At 38.2% G+C, this 16,481-nt stretch overlaps 1 protein-coding gene across 3 annotated transcripts in view; it reads right to left on the minus strand.

The window, feature by feature from the left end:
• The window catches only part of FMN1 (formin 1), a 415,126-nt gene that overhangs the window by 153,411 nt on the left and 245,234 nt on the right, over positions 1 to 16,481 (minus strand). For all 3 annotated transcript variants that reach the window (XM_044231844.1, XM_044231846.1, XM_044231845.1), the window contains one exon: positions 1,930 to 2,017. In XM_044231844.1, the coding sequence (XP_044087779.1) occupies positions 1,930 to 2,017 (88 nt within the window). The remainder of the gene's footprint in view (positions 1 to 1,929; positions 2,018 to 16,481) is intronic.

A 16,481-nucleotide genomic window follows, 5' to 3' on the forward strand; every position in this document is an offset into this window, starting at 1 on the left:
GGTAACTGGAATACGACACGGCCGGGACGACGCTGGGCTCATGACAACCTGACACTACAGCACGATGTGCCTAAAAAGAACTGAATCGAGTCTCAAGTGCTGTGGCCAGTACGAAAACTTGTAGCCATGATGCCGCACATCATGGTGATGAACCCAGGCACCTAACCTCAGAAGAAGATTGTGGTTTAGGGTTGTTTCCTAGAGCTGGAGAATTCCTTTCCAAACTCAGACTACATCCAAAAAGCTCATCTCTCTGACAAAAGACGATCAGCTTTCCTGCTGATTTATCTGTTTCATTTTTTTCATTTCACCTTTGCGGTCATGGTCGCTGTTCCCCGGTTTGAATATATGAGAAACTCAAGTCTTCTAGAAGATCTGGCCTCTAAAATCACTGAAGGATCCCTTTCTCATATTTTGATGGTGGATCCCTTTAGCTGCCCAGCTCAAATTCAAGTCCCCTCCTGCAACATTTTTTGAGGTTTCCTATTCATCCTTCGGTATTTAGTTTTACTTAATTAAGCTAAAATATTACAGATAGACAGTTTGTTTGCATCCTCTGTGACCATAAACTAATTCAGAGTATTTCAAATTTTATGGGGAGTTTTTAATGCTTGCAATAAAGCAAAATTTTAAACCCTTAGTGTGTGTCTAAGTGTCTTTTGGTTTGGGACCTCTGCAAGTCTTATGCTGTGTACCCGTGTAAAACAAACATGAGGCAACAGTAAAAACCTGAAGGGCAATGTGGTTTAGAGTGTCTCCAGTTTAAATCCATGTTGAATTCTACCAAAACCATGTATGGGAGACTGCATTACTATTCAGAAAATATTATCAATGACATGTCAAAATAAAGATTTACATTTAATTGTAATTGTAATTGTACTACTAAGAAAGAGTAGTACTGTTTTCATGCAAGACATAGATTTCAAAAATGTAAGATGGTTTTTGGACTATTTTTCTAGAGACTAAGAAAAATACATGTAAGTAAAATTTCCTTTTTTAAATGTTGTATTTCAAAGTGAGCCAAAGATAACCACATTGAAATAGCATCATTTGAAAAAAGGAAGGGATTAAGATACAATGACATAAACAAGTAGATGAAGAAGCAAAGTGTTTCACCATAGAAATATTCCAGCTAATGAAGAAGAAGTGATGGATTAGTGTATCGTTATTTTTGCAAACTTCTAATGAAATAATGAATCCAGGCAAAGATCTTTAGTGTCCACTAACAACATAGATATTATGTATTTCTTGATACAATATGCAATAGCGTTTATGAAGTCTTCTTCCCCTACTAGGATCAAGTCTATAGATCAAACTAACAGTTTACATAAGGAACCACAGGGGACAGAAAAACATAGGAAGTAAAAATATGGCAATAAAATCAGAAAATCGAAAATGTGGGAAACTCCACAGGACAAATGACTTGGTTTCTTAAAAAAAAAAAAAAAAAAAAAAAAAAGTTAACTACAAAGGAAAAAAAGAAATGTGATAGAGTGCAGAAAGTCCTAGATTAAAAGGAAACTGAGAGACACTCAACCAAGGCAATGCATGAAAGTTGTTTGGATCCTCGTTCAAACCAATTATAAACAAATGGATGAATTGGTGAGTATATAATCGGGGAGATTAGAACGACATATATGATGATATTGAGAAATTATTGTAAATGTTTTTAAATGTCTGACAATGGCACTGAAATTATTTTAACTTTTTATCAGTGTTCTGACATTTTTAACAGAAGAATTATAAAATGTCTAGGATTTGCTTTATAGGAATCTAGCTGGTGAGGGACAGTATTTCAGATGAAACAAGAATGAGTTGGTACATTGGGTTTACTATGGGATTCTAATTGTTTGTAGGCTTGAAACTTTTCACAATAAAATGTTGAAAAATATTAAAGTTGGAAAAACAGAAGTGATGGAGAAGACTTACCCTGCTGGATATCCTTCATTTCTAAGTGCAAACTCGATATCAAGATTCCCACAGTTTGAGATCGTTTTCCATCTAATAACTTGATGATCTGGAATTTAAAAATAAAATTGATACAAGTTCAAATGACCATGTAATCTTTTAGAAGCATATCAAAACCATTAAGATTTTTAGATACTCCGAGGAACTAAACTGATGCTACAGTCACTCTATTTTCATGATACTTTAATTTGAAAGTGACTTATCTACAACTACAGAAATTTTAGAAAATGAAGGAGAAACATCACGCCAAACTTTGCCAATCTAATACAAGCACTGAAATCTTTATTTAAACACTTATTAACACAACTATAATTGCAACGTATATATAATTTTATATCCAACTTCTCCACTCATCATTGGCACATTTCCACATTGCTATTTCTTAGGTCACTTCAGAGCCTCCAGTCTTTTTGGCTGTGTCATCTGCCCAGTGGTTTAGGGGAAAGATCAGCGTGATCACATCTCAGCTGTCTACCAGTGATGCAGTCAGTTTCTTCATCCCAGAGTTGGGTTGACTGTATTTAATTTGTACATTTATTCTAAAAATTACAGGATGTAATATATGTAAAGCACTCATATAATATATTCTTTTTTAAAAAAGATTTTATTTATTTATTTGACAGAGATCACAAGTAGGCAGAGAGGCAGGCAGAGAGAGAGGAAGGGAAGCAGGCTCCCTGCTGAGCAGAGAGCCCAATGTGGGGCTCGATCCCAGGACTCTTGGATCATGACCCGAGCCGAAGGCAGAGGCTTTAACCCACTGAGCCACCCAGGCGCCCCCATATTATATATTCTTAACACAGATTATTTAGGGGCGTCTGGGTGGCTCAGTGGGTTGGGGCCTCTGCCTTTGGCTCTCATGATCCCAGGGTCCTGGGATCGAGCCCCGCATCGGGCTCTCTGCTCGGCAGGGAGCCTGCTTCCTCCTCTCTCTCTCTCTCTGCCTGCTTCCCTGCCTGCTTGTGATCTCTGTCTGTCAAATAAATTAAAAAAAAAAAAAAACAACACACACAGATTATTTAAATAAAATTTCCCTGTCTTGGAGAATTGAGTTGCTTCATATTTGTGCTATTTTTAACATAAACAATACTTTATACATTAAGTCTTAATATTAATTTCTTAAAATTGTTCTTTTATGATAATACAGATATGTCAAAACTTTACAGTCTTCTTATAAACTCCAAATACCTCATCACCAATTATGGAGGGAGAGCTTTTTGTAGTTTTGGTTTCTCTAAACCTAGTAAGCCAAATCAGTTCCTTCTAACACATCACACAGTGGCCACTAAGGGGGAAAAAAATTCATTTTCTCTCATGTGACAAAACTACAAAAATCAACAGGGAATGCACACAAAATATCACCAAATCTTAAGTTTTTAAACACACTTTGCTGGGTAAAATACAAATTAAACTAATCAGCTATGCTTCCCCTTCCATGAAGGTACTTACAAACTTACCAAAATATAGTGAAGATACAGTAATATGGTAAGAAACATCTGCATTTTTATTGGTACTAGACTAGCTGAACTGTTTGTTGGTTGACTATAAGGAATAACAGACTTTGTTCCAAGATGGTCTAATTACCCATCTATCAGTCAATCCTGAATCAGTTATTGCCAGCCCTTTATCTTTTCTTTCCCTGCTCAGAATGGCTACTTTTATATAACTATTAGACCTAAAAGATATTAAATACCAAGATTTCATCAAGATAAAAGGAAATCTGATGTTTTAGTCCAATGTGTTTAATAATGTCACCATTAGTCTTAAAGAAAGATTTTTGAGGGATACAGAATTTCAAGAGTTTTTTAAAAAGAAATAAGGTCAGTACTGGGACTTTAATTTTTTATATGAAAGCAACAGAGAAAAAGATTATATATATAATCAAATATTTTCTTTAAAAATGCAATTTCTGGCATATTCTTAAATTGAGAACACAAATGTAAAGTGAAATGATTTTTAAAAGCCCAAAAGAAAATTAAGAAAACCCACATAAGTTTCATGTAAATATCCAGCCATGCACTCATTCATTCAACAAAAACCTGCTGTGACTCTTTTATGTGCCTGGCACAGCTTCGGACTCTGAGGATATGGAGGTGACCCAGACAGATCAAGTCCTTGCTTGTCCTTGTGAAGTCTGTAGAGCTTAGATATCTTAAAAAAAAAAAAAAAAAATCACTTTGGCTTTGTTTTTCTTTCTCAAGACTGCTTTGGGATTTGAGGTCTCTCATGATTTCATTTACATTTTAGGATTTTTTGTTCTATTTCTTTGAAAAAAAGGACATTGGAACTTTGATAGGGATCTCACTGAACCTGTACATTGCTTTGGGTAGTACGGACATTTTGACAATATTAATTCTTCCAATCCATAAGCACAGAATATCTTTCTATTTAATTGTCTTTCTTCCATCAGTGTCTTAAACTTTTCAGTGTCTAGTCTGTCACCTACCTCCTTGCTTAAACTTATTCCTAGATACTTTATTCTTTTTGATATAATTATTAATGGGATTATTTTCTTAATTTCTGGGATCATTCACTGCTAGTATATAGAAATGCAATGTATTTTTCTCTATTCATTTCATATCCTGAAACTTCATTGAATTCATTTACTAGTTCTAATAATTTTGGGGTAGAGTCTTTAGGGTTTTCTATATATAAATTAAGGTTATCTGTAAAAAGTGACAGTTTTACTTCTTCCTTACCATTTTGGATGCCTTTTATTTCTTTTCCTTGCCTAATTCCTCTGGCTAGTTCTTTTAGTACTATGTTGAATAAAAGTGGCAAGAGAGGGTATCCTTGTCTTGATCCTGATCTTGGAGGAAAGCTTTCAGCTTTTCAGCCTTGAGTATGATGCTACCTGTGGGCTTGTCATATGTGGCCTTTTTTATGTTGAGGCATGGACCTTCTCTACCCACTTTGTTGATAGTTTTTATCATATCTGGTTGTTGAATTTTGTCAAATTTTTTCTCTGCATCTATTGAGTTGATGACTTTTATCTTGCACTTTGTTAATGTGATGTATTGCACTGACTGATTTATAGATATTGAACTATCTTTGCATCCCTGGAATAAATCCCACTTGATTGTGCTATCTGATCCTTTTAATGCATTGTTGAATTTGGTTTGTTAGTATTTTGTCAAGGATTTTTGCATCTTTGTTCATCAGAGATATTGGGCAGCTATTTTCTTTTTTTTGGTGGTGCCCATGTCTGGTTTCAGTGTCAGGGTAATGCTGGACTTCTAAAATGAGTTTGGAAGCATCCCTTCCTCTAATTATTTGGAAGTTTGAGAAGGATAGGCATTAAATCTTCTTTGAATGTTTGGGAGAATTCACAGTGATCCCAGATGGTCTTGGTTTTTGTTTGTTGTCAGATTTTGATTACTCATTGAATCTCCTTACTAGTAACCAGTCTATTCAGATTTACCATGATTTAGTCCTGAGAGATTTGGTTTCTAGTGATTTTTCAATTTCATCCAGAATGTCCAACTTGTTGGCAAATAGTTGTTCAAAGTAATCTCTTATATTCCTTTGTATTTCTGTGGTGTCAGTTGTAACTTCTTTTCCATTTCTAATTTTACTTACTTGAGCCTTCTCTCTATTCTCTTGCTGAGTCTAGCTAAAGGTTTGTCAATTTTATTTATCTTTTCAAAGAACCACCCCTTAATTTCTTTGATCTTTTCTATTGTCTTTTTAGTCTCTATTTCATTTATTTCTACTTTGGTCTTTGTTATTTTGTTCTTTCTACTAACTTTGGGCTTTGTTTGTTCTTTTTCTAGTTCCTTCAGGTATGAATTTTGATCTGTATCCTTATGAAATCTCCCCTTAAAACTACTTTTGCAGGGGGGCACCTGGGTGGCTCAGTGGGTTAAAGCCTCTACCTTTGGCTCAGGTCATGATCCCAGGGTCCTGGGATCGAGCCCCGCATCTGGCTCTCTGCTCAGTGGGGAGCCTGCTTCCCCCCCCCCCCCCCCCCCGCCGCCTGCCTCTTTGCCTACTTGTGATCTCTGTCAAATAAATAAATAAAAATCTTTAAAAAAATTCTTTTGCAGCATCCCCTCGATTTTGGTATGTTATATTCCTATTTTCATTTGTCTCAAGATATTCTTTTAAGATTTTTTAATTTATGCATTTGAGACAAACATACACACATACACACACACACACACATGCACAGAGAGCATGAACAGGAGAGAGAGGCAGAGGGAGAGGGAGAAGCAGATTCCTCATTAATCTTTGAGTGCAACATGGGGCTCAATCCCAGGACCATGGGATCATGACCTGAGTGGAAGGGAGATGCTTAACCAACTGGGCCACGCAGGCACCCCTCAAGGTATTCTTTTATTTCTCCTTTCATTTCTTTGTTGATCCACTGGTTATTCAGTAGCATGTTGTTTAATCTCCACCTATTTGTGATTTTTCCACTTTTCTTCTTGTAATTAATTTCTAGTTTCATACTGCTGTAGTCACAAAAGATGCTTGATTGGATTTCAATCCTCTTAAATTCATTGAGACTTGTTTTATGGCCTAACATGTGATGTACTTTGGAGAATGTCCCATGTGCACCTGAAAAAACTATACATTCTATTGTTTTTGGGTGAAATGTTCTATGTATATCTGTTAAGTCCACCTGGTCTAATGTGTCATTTAAAGCCAATGTTATCTTATCCCAGCAATTCTACTACTAGGTATTTATCTGAAGAAAATATAAACACTAATTTGAAAAGATATATACATCCCATTTCCATCACAGCATTATTTATAATAGCCAAGATATGAAAACAGCCCAAGTGCCCACTGATGGACGTACAGATAAAGAAGATATGTTCTGTATATACAATGGAATAGTACTCACCCATAAAAAAGAATGAAATCTTGCCATGTGTGACAACATGGGTGGACTTTGGGGGTATTATGCTAAGTGAAATAAGTCAGACAGAGAAAGACAAATATATGAATTCATTTATATGTAGAATCTACAAAATAAAACAAAACTCATTGATACGGAGAACAGGATATTTGCTAGAGTGGAGGAAGGTTGGGGGCAGACAAAAATGGATGAAGGGTGTCAAGAGATGTAAACTTCCAATTATAAAATAAAAAAGCCATGTAATGAAACATACAACATGGTGACTACAGCCAATAATGCTATAGTACATATTTGAAAGTTTTGAAGACAGTAAATCCTGTAAATCCTCAACACAAGAAACAATGTTTTGTAAGTTTTTACGGTGATGGTAACTACGCTTATTGTGTTGATAATTTTGCAGTGTGTACAAATATTGAATAATTATATTGTACACCTATAACAAGTATTATATATCAATTATTCCTCCATAAAAATAACTTTGGTAAGTTGCCGAAAAGAACCAAAAAGGCAATTAAAACATCACCTGAACTAACTGCAAAGAAAATTCAAAAGAAGAAAGGTTTTGGAAATTGACTAGACTTATTCTTAAATGTACAAAATAGTTATTGATAACACTTGGTCATGGCATACACATGGACGTCAAGGAGATAGGCAGAGAAATCAATTTATGACAAGATCACAAACGAGGAGCAACAATTTCTTCAAACAAACATTCACCAAGCATTCCAGTTAGAATTCCGAAAACCCTGAATAACACATTCTATTTACAGGAAAAAGTTTAAATGCAACTTCTTCTAATAGCTAATTAAAAGAAGGCCAGAGAGCAATCAGACGTGAGCTGAGACAAAGAGGAAAGGGCTGAGACTGAGATTGCCCGTCAGTGGGGAAAATGAGCGTATCTATCCCTTCAGTGTTCATGCAGGCTGAAATATGGAGAGAATGTCACCACAGTCAGCCATCCTTGAAGTTTTGTCTAATGACTTGACATAACAAGTGTTTGAAAAGAAGGTGTTTATTATCTTAAGCTGGACTAAAACCTTAAGAGTTGTATGAAATGTAGTGCTACCTCCCAAAAGGGAGGGAGGCATTTGTATTCTCTTCTCTGTTTGTGTCAAATTCCCTATCTGCCTCTGACTAGACCTTTAAAAATAGACCTCTAGTTTTCCATGTAGCTCCTCTTCAATTGTGGAATAATACAAGGTTTCTTGAAAAGCAGCCAAAAGCAGTCTTAAGCTCTCTTACTTTGCTTCTTCCATTTCTTTTCTTTTCTCTTTCCTTTTCCTTCCTTCCTTCCTGCCTTCCTTCCTTCCTTCCTTCCTTTCCTACTTTCCTTCCCTTCCTTCCTCTCCTCCCCCTCCCCTCCCATTTCTTCCTCCCTTCCAGATTGGAAGGCTTAATAATAATAATAAAATAATATAGCACAAAATCTACCCTATTAACAAGTACTTAAATGTTCAGTACAATATTGTTGACTATACCACATTGCTGAACAGCAGATCTCTAGACTTTTTTTCATACTACATGAAAAAAATATTGTTGAAAAAAAACTTTTTTTCATACTACATGAAAAAAAAATTCAGTACAATATTGTTGACTATACCACATTGCTGAACAGCAGATCTCTAGACTTTTTTTCATACTCTATACCCATTGAATAACTACTCCCCGTTTTTTGTTCTCCCACCAACCCCTGGCAGTTTTCTGCTTCTACTCTCTACTTCTATGAGCTTGACTACTTGAGAGGCCTCATATAAGTGGAATCATGCAGTAGTTGTCCTTCTGTGACTGGGCTGATTTCACTTGGCATAATTTCCTCAAAGCTCACCCAGTTTGTAGCATGTGACGAAATTTCCTTAAGGCTGAATAATATGCCCACACACACACACACACACACACCCCACATTGTCGTTACCCATTCATCCATCGATGGGCATTTAGGTTATTTCCACTTCTTGGCTATTGTGAATATGGCTTCAGTGAACACAGGTGGGCAATTATCTCCTGTTTTCAATTCTTGTGGATAAATCCCAGAAATGAGGCTACTGCATCATATGGTAGTTCTATTTTTAATTTTTTAGGAAACTCCATTCTGTTTTTTACAGTAGCTACACCATTTTACATTCCCACCTACAATGCACAGGAGTTCCAATTTTTCCACATCTTTGCTCATAATTGTTCTTTTCTCTTTTTCTTTTCCTTTTTAAAAAATTATAGCTATTCTAACAGATGTGAGGTGATACGTCATTATGGTGTTGATTTGCATTTCCCTGTTGATTAGTGATATTGAACATCTTTCATATCTTTGGACATTTGTAGGTCTTGTTTGGAGAAATGTCTATTCTAGTCCTTTGCCCATTTTTCAATTGAGTTTCTCTTTTATTGAGTTGTAGGCATCCTTTATATGTTGTGGGACATTAGTACCTCATCAGATATATGGTCTGCAAGTAATTTCTTCCATTCCATAGGTTGCCTTTTCACTCTACTTTTTCCTCTGTTAGGTAAAAGCTTTTCAGTTTTGATGTAGTCCCACTTGTCTATTTTTGCTTTTGTTGTCTGTGCTTTGGTGTCCTATCCAGGAAATATTTCCAAGATCAATGTTATGAAGTTTCTCCCAAAGTTTTCTTCCAGGAATTTTATAGTTTCAGATATTACATTTAAATCTTTAGCCCATTTTGAGTTGATTGCTGTTTATGCTATAAGGATCCAATTTCATTCTTTTGCATCTGGATATCCAGGTTTTTTTGTTTGTTTTTTGTTTTTTTGGGTTTTTTTGAGGAGCCCATCTTTTCCCTGTTTTAGTGTTGGCACCCTTGTTGAAGGTCATTTGACCATATATGTGTGGGTTTATTTTTGGGTTCTCTACTCTTTTCCATTGGCCTATGGGTTTGTTTTTACTCTAGTACCATACTGTTTTGAATGCCATTGTTTGCAATACATTTTGAAGTTAGGAAGTGGGGGTCAATACCAAAAAAATTACAGGGAGAAAATGAGAAGTAAAGGGGGGGTTAAAAAAAAGCAGAATATATATTTTAAAATACCCTTCAGTCTAATATGTAAAATGACTAAAAGGAAACACATGCAGGAGCACATTACACCAATAGACAGACCATGTGGGAGTTCAGGTGACTAAAAAGGCTAGCCCAAGACTTCAGGTCATATTCATATCTTTCTGAAACAGGTTAACGATTGGGCTGAGCGGGATGTGAGGAGGCAGGGTTGGCAAGAGGGAAGAGTAGGAAAAGGAAGAGAGGTGTTCTGTAGGCTCTCTGGTCATATTACACAAGCTTCTGCCCAACCCTTGGCTGGTGTGGTAACGGGAACACAGACTGGAATAGGCAAGGGCACCTTCGTTTAACACACATGTCAAGGGACTCCCATGTGCCAGGTGTTGAGCCGGGGACTGAAGATTAGCACAAAACTTGGTCTTTGGAGAGTAGTCATGTTTCCAGAAATATTTGTTCTGTTATTTTTATCTTTTCTCTTTCTGTGGGTGTGTTATTTTTAATTACAAAGGAATAAATGCTCACTGTAATAAAAAAAATAAGCTATGAAGAACAAAAGAGGAAAAGATGAACTATTCTCTCATCTCCCAATTCCACTGCCCTGTTACCATCACAGTAATGGGATTTGTCTCCTTCCAGAGCTAAACATGTGTGCAATGACAAGAAATAGATTTTGTTCTACAACTTTTCCCCCTTGTTCAGAATAATTCTTTTTCTTTTGTAAATATATTACTGGTATCTTCCCTGTCATAATTTAAGTATTCCTCTATTGATGGACATTTAGAAACTCTCCAAGATTTGTCCATTATTAACGACGCTGTAATAGGCAGCCGTGCAGATGTGTTCTTCATCACTGGCGCTTAGATTTCTACAGAACAACAGAAGTTGTTCAAAAAATATGTTCATTTTTCATTTTGATAGATACTGCCAAATTGTTTCTAATAGATGCTGCCAATTTACATTCCTGACAAGTATTGGAGAGTGGCTGTTTTCCTTGTCCCTCACCCTCCGGGTATTATCAGTTTAAAAGATTTTGGCCAATATGATAGGTAGAATGATTTTTCTGTATTCTACATTGCTAATGATTTAATAGTAAGATTAAACATTTGGTTATTGGTCACACATTTTTGTGGATTGTCTATACTTTTTACTATGCTTTCCAATTACTAGGTTTATTAGGCTGGTACAAATCAAAGAAATTTATTTTTTTTTAAAGATTTTATTTATTTATTTGACAGACATAGATCACAAGTAGGCAGAGAGGCAGACAGAGAGAGAGAAGGAAGCAGTCTCCCCACTGAGCAGTTAGCCTGACGTGGGGCTTGATCCCAGGATCCTGGGATCATGACCTGAGCCAAAGGCAGAGGCCCTAACCCACTGAGCCACCCAGGAGCTCCCAAAGCAAAGAAATTTAAATAAGGCCAAAAGCAAAAAGAGATTTACACAGAGATTACTGTGGAGAGGGGGCATTTTCTAAGGAAAGAAGAGGGATGAGAACTACCTTTCACTGTACCCCACTGTGCACGAGGCACTGTGTTAGCTCTGCACACAAGCCAGTCCAAATGGACAGTTGTAAATTGAGGGCCGTGAGCACCAGGATACTGTAAAATTTTATTCCTTCAGTGGCCCCCTATGGATTTCCAGAGAAAACAATACTTCATACTCAAGAGGCCTATAAAGTAAGTGTAGTGACCTAATGCATTGCTAGGGCATTAAAGCAAGAGACACAAAAATAGAGCACTTTGTTCTGCTCGCCCAACACTCTGTTCTCTTTTGATATTTGTGATCAAATCTCATAGTTCCTTACCCAGCTACACACCTGTTGTCAGAGCCATTTGCCTTCATGGCAGAGTAGCTAGGAAGAAAAGCTCAAGGAAGGAAGAAGATAAGACTAAAGAAAACTAACGGAGAAAATAAACAAAGAGAAGGAAGGAGAACAAGGATTTAGAACATGATGAAAGACTTAAAAAAAAAAAAAAGATGATCACCTAATTATCAGCCAATAGTTATTACCCTCTTTTTAAGATAATTTTTTAGAATCATGCTCAAGTTTCAAATAACCAGATCCAATTTGTGTAGAACTCTCTACTACCTGGAAATTGCCCTTGTTTTCCTTTTACTGCATTCTATACATTTTTTGACAAGGTACTTCCTAGATGGATAAAGCAAACTTCAGGAATTCTTCTCTGACAAGAAGATAAACTACTATGGGGTGTTTATTCTCACTAGCTTCTCTAATGTACCCCAGGCTTGGAAGAAAGCAAATATTCGTATTACTGAATAGTGTGGACCAGTGATGATCATGATTATCTGGAAAATTTTTAGAACCCTAATGTTCCTAAGATTGTCAGATATTTCATTGTCTGCCCTTTTTATAGTAGGAAATTTAACTGATACATTTTTAAAAATAGCCACAGGATTTAAGATACAAAAGGTTTATCAAAATATTTATTAATAAAACAATTTAATCTGCACCAACATATTGTTTAAGCCTCCACATTATTATCCTGTGCCATTTTAACAGTTTTTAAATGTTATCTGGCCCAAGTCAAAGATTCCTAGCAATGGAATAATCCAAGTAAAAATACAAATACAACTAAGGACTATAGCCTTAAATACGGTGGGTCCTTTCCTCTTTTAGCTTTAGCATGCTGAGCTGCCACAGCCCCTTGGCTGGCTATGAAAAGTCATCAGCATCATAGTCCGGCAACCAGTTGTTAAGAGAAAAGTCAGAAGACCAGCCTTCTATTTCTAGACCTTCCCTGACTCATCCTTACATCAATGTTAAAATACAGTCAGTCCAATTCAACAAAACTTACAACATGCAAACTCAGTGGGAGTTTCAAAGACTAGTTTAAAGGGGAAGATCCTATAAACAAGTCTGATACAAGGGAGTTATTAACAGGGATCAGTGAATAGAAAGAGATTCTAATTGTTCCTCCTATATGATCCTCCATATATGCCCTTTGTATATGAGGCAGGACTCATTGAAAATGGGGGTTTTGAAGGAGATGGCTGTTTGGGGCTCAATCTTCCTCTGGATAACCTGATTGCTCCCCAAAGTTACATTTAGTACCCTTCTCCTGAAACAAAAATCCAAGTTCCACGTTCAGAAAACTAAATGGTGAAGGAGATTTGAGAGATGATAAGCTCAGCAGACCACGAACTGCCAAATGCCACCGGAAGTCCTGTTCCGCTTAGCCATATAGAGAGAGGGGCTCTTTCCATCCTGCACGATTACTGGTTCTCCCAGCATTATGATAAACCAGCAGCAGGGGCTTTTAGAGGGCTGACGACCTTGAAGCCAGGACACTGCATTTGACTGTGGACACTGGAACGCTTCCTGATTTTATTAGTCCATAGCTTCATAATGTGAGTTTTCCGTGTGTATGTGGAGCCAGTAGGCAAAATGATGCCTTGAAGCTCCCAATGTGACTTCCTCTCCAGGCAAGCTCTTGGGAGACAAGATCCCACCCCACGCTATTCAAGAAAGACTTCAGAGAATATTTATGAGATCGTACCTGTGAAAGTTATCCCGTGCAACGCATACACTGGTTAAAGTGGGTTTGAGGATCATTTACCCTTAGCTAGGAAGAAATTCACAAATGTTGTCTAACTTGACTTTCTGCCTGCGGGGAAGCCCTGAAATCAAAGGTGGACCTTACTTTACAAGGAGGTCATACTTTCAGAAATTATTAAGGTTGTCTTCATACAATGCACACATATTTAGAGCCATTTTCCCTCACCAAACACAGTGGAACCTGAGCTAACTGTAAACGCAGCCTAAACTTTTCATCCTTCCTCTATTCTAGGACTACTCTCAATGCCCATTTTTCATTCTTCACCCTCATGTGCATATTACTTGATTTGTTCTAGTCCTCAAAATCATTTTCTAGTATTAAGTAACTTTTGGCACAGGAGAGTTTCACTTAATGTCTGACTCAAATTCCTCATGCTTCCATTTCAAATAATCTTTTTCAGCTCCCAGGGAAGGCAGATAATAGCTGCTCTCACCATCCTCTACACAAAGCTCCTTCACGAACCTTAAGGCTGTCATTTGTTTTTTTTTTTTTTTAAACAAGAGATGCTTTCTATCAAATCTTTAAAAATTGGTTTTAGAGAAATGGTCACAAGCCCTCAGTTTATCTTGGTTCTATCTGGAGTCAGCTGAACTTGGCAGCACATAGCTTTCTCCTAGGTATAATTATAGTCTGGAGGAGAATGCAATTTGTGCAGCATTCCACTGACCTACAAGCCGACCTTGGGCAGGGGCAAATTCACAGGTTGCGTTAAACCCTATTAGACATGCCTAGTTTAAGGCGAAGCCTTTCCAGACCCCCACCGCATGCCGGATCAGGCAGACACACATGCGTACTATCACACTGCCTGGGGAGCTCTTGCAATGCCTTCTAGAAAGGGGATAGGCAGGCTGATGTCCCATGCTGTCTAATCCTGTACCTTGGGCCGGTGTATCCAAATGATTATTATTTCTTACATATGTGGATTTTTTTTTTTTTTTTAAGAAGAACCTGCCTCTTTGAATAAGAATTAGGACAGAAATGAGAAGACAGATTTGCTACACTGGAAAAAAACCACACCCTGACTACTCAGCTAGAAAAGTCTTTCCAGGCAGACTGAGAAAGCTCTCCTGCCAGGCGCAGTGGGATTTTTCACATCAACATAAAATCCACATCTATCTTCAGGTTTCTGCCTGAGCTTGGCAGATGGGGCCAGGAGTAAAAATAAAAATAAATGGTCTGAATAGCCCATGAATGCTGGAAGCACAATTGGCCAAGTGAGTTCGGCAGAGCCACAAAGTTGAGAGAATGATGGAAGCCGTCTTCTTCCAGGGAGACTTCCCTGTCTGAAACTGAAGATGAGAAGTTTCTCTACCTGCCCCTTCACTGGACCTCAAACACATTCAAGCCTATACCACGTCAGGTAGGTGCTCTGTTCTTTGGCTTAGGCCTCACACTTGAAATTTCCCAGTTTCAGTCACGAGTCCCATCTCCTGTGAAGGTGGTTTTATCGTAGAACAGGTGCATGTCTGGTTAAATACAGCCACAAACACCTCCTGGGCCCTTCAGGCATATAAACGCACCGGAAAGTTGCTGCCTTGCCTGTCTGATTCCCCCTCCCCCGACCAAAAACAAACGCATAAATGAAGGATCCACAGACACGGGCAGCTCTTTCCTTATGTGACAGGGATATATTTCAAATAGCCATGTGCGGTCATGTTCGACTCTAGAGAAGAAATGAGCATGTGGTTTGCCTCTCTCAAGGAAACTGAAGACAGCGAAGAACACACAGAAAGGAGACAATCTGTCTCTCCAAAGCAAAATTCTAAAAACATTATTTCTGTTTTTGCACCTTCACACTGGTGATCTTTGGCTTAAGCTTCATATCGATGCTCACCGAGCGCCATTACTTGGCAAACCCACAGACATTAAGAGGCTGGTATAAAGCCCACGCACTACTAATGAGAAAGCAGCTCCCTTGCATTTCTAAGCCCCTGGATGCCAAAGGGATCCTCCTGCTTTCCTAAGGACTCTTGCATTTCCCTCAAAGACATTCTTACGGACTAAGCTGGTAGACAGATAGAACCGTACGTTAGAGACCTAGAAATTGATGAACCTGTCTCACAGGCTACTCTGGGGGAGTTGAGCTGATATCCTGCTCTGCATAATGAATATAAATTAGCGTGAAGTCCCGACTGGCGGGATTGGAGAGCAGCATCTTCTGGGGACGAGATACGGCAGAACAGGGAACCCTTAGCTTCAGTTCTCTCTTACTGAACTGTCCCCCATTCGCAACCCCTCCAGCACCAAATGACAAATTCTTATTTTATAATGAATAGAAATCTAATTTGGAAGAAAGAGTGAGAATTTCCCAAGGGAATTCTAAGAAGCGAGACAAGATAATACAATGCCATGAAGCATAACAGCCCGTGGACGCAGGCCTTCTACACAAAATTTAAAAAAAAAAAATTCATGGGACGGAACAACTAACAAAATCCCACTTCATATTCTTGTGCCCTTCTGGCCATTTCTAGTGTGGCAGTGACTGGAGATGAGACAGGTAAGTGACTCCTCCTCCCAGACGATGCCAGGAGAAAGGGCCAGCTGGAGGGGACTGGCAAGACCAGAGCTGGCAGGCGTCTTGCTCTCTCTGTCCTCAGGGAGAGAGAGCGCTTCCTCAGAAACATGCAATTGTTTCTTGGCAGGTGCCCAGGAAAATAAATGCTGACTCAGCTCCCTTGTCCCATCTCCTGCGTTCCACCCCTGCCAGTCTTTGGCATCAGACCCTGAGGAATTGGTAGACTGGTTCCATGGGGCCATATTATGAAGTGTCACCTGACTTGGTACCAACAAGCTGATGGGTCGTCTTCTGGGTAGTGGCCTCCGTCAACAGGCCTGACGATGCCATTAAAAGAAGCTTTCTACACACAGCCTGATTATCTGTGCCACTAAACGTTTCAAGGAAAACTAAGCTCCACTGTTCTGTCAGACTGCTAGGTCTGAATCTCTTCCATGGCCTTATTTTTGGGGACACATAAAATTGCTCCAATGAAGTTTACTTTAAGGATTTAGGCTCTTCACCAAGAAATGTGAAAAGGCACATTGTCATCCTGTCTTGCGTCTGAGAAC

This window comes from Neovison vison, chromosome 13, assembly GCF_020171115.1.
Source record: "Neovison vison isolate M4711 chromosome 13, ASM_NN_V1, whole genome shotgun sequence".
NCBI lineage: Eukaryota > Metazoa > Chordata > Mammalia > Carnivora > Mustelidae > Neogale > Neogale vison.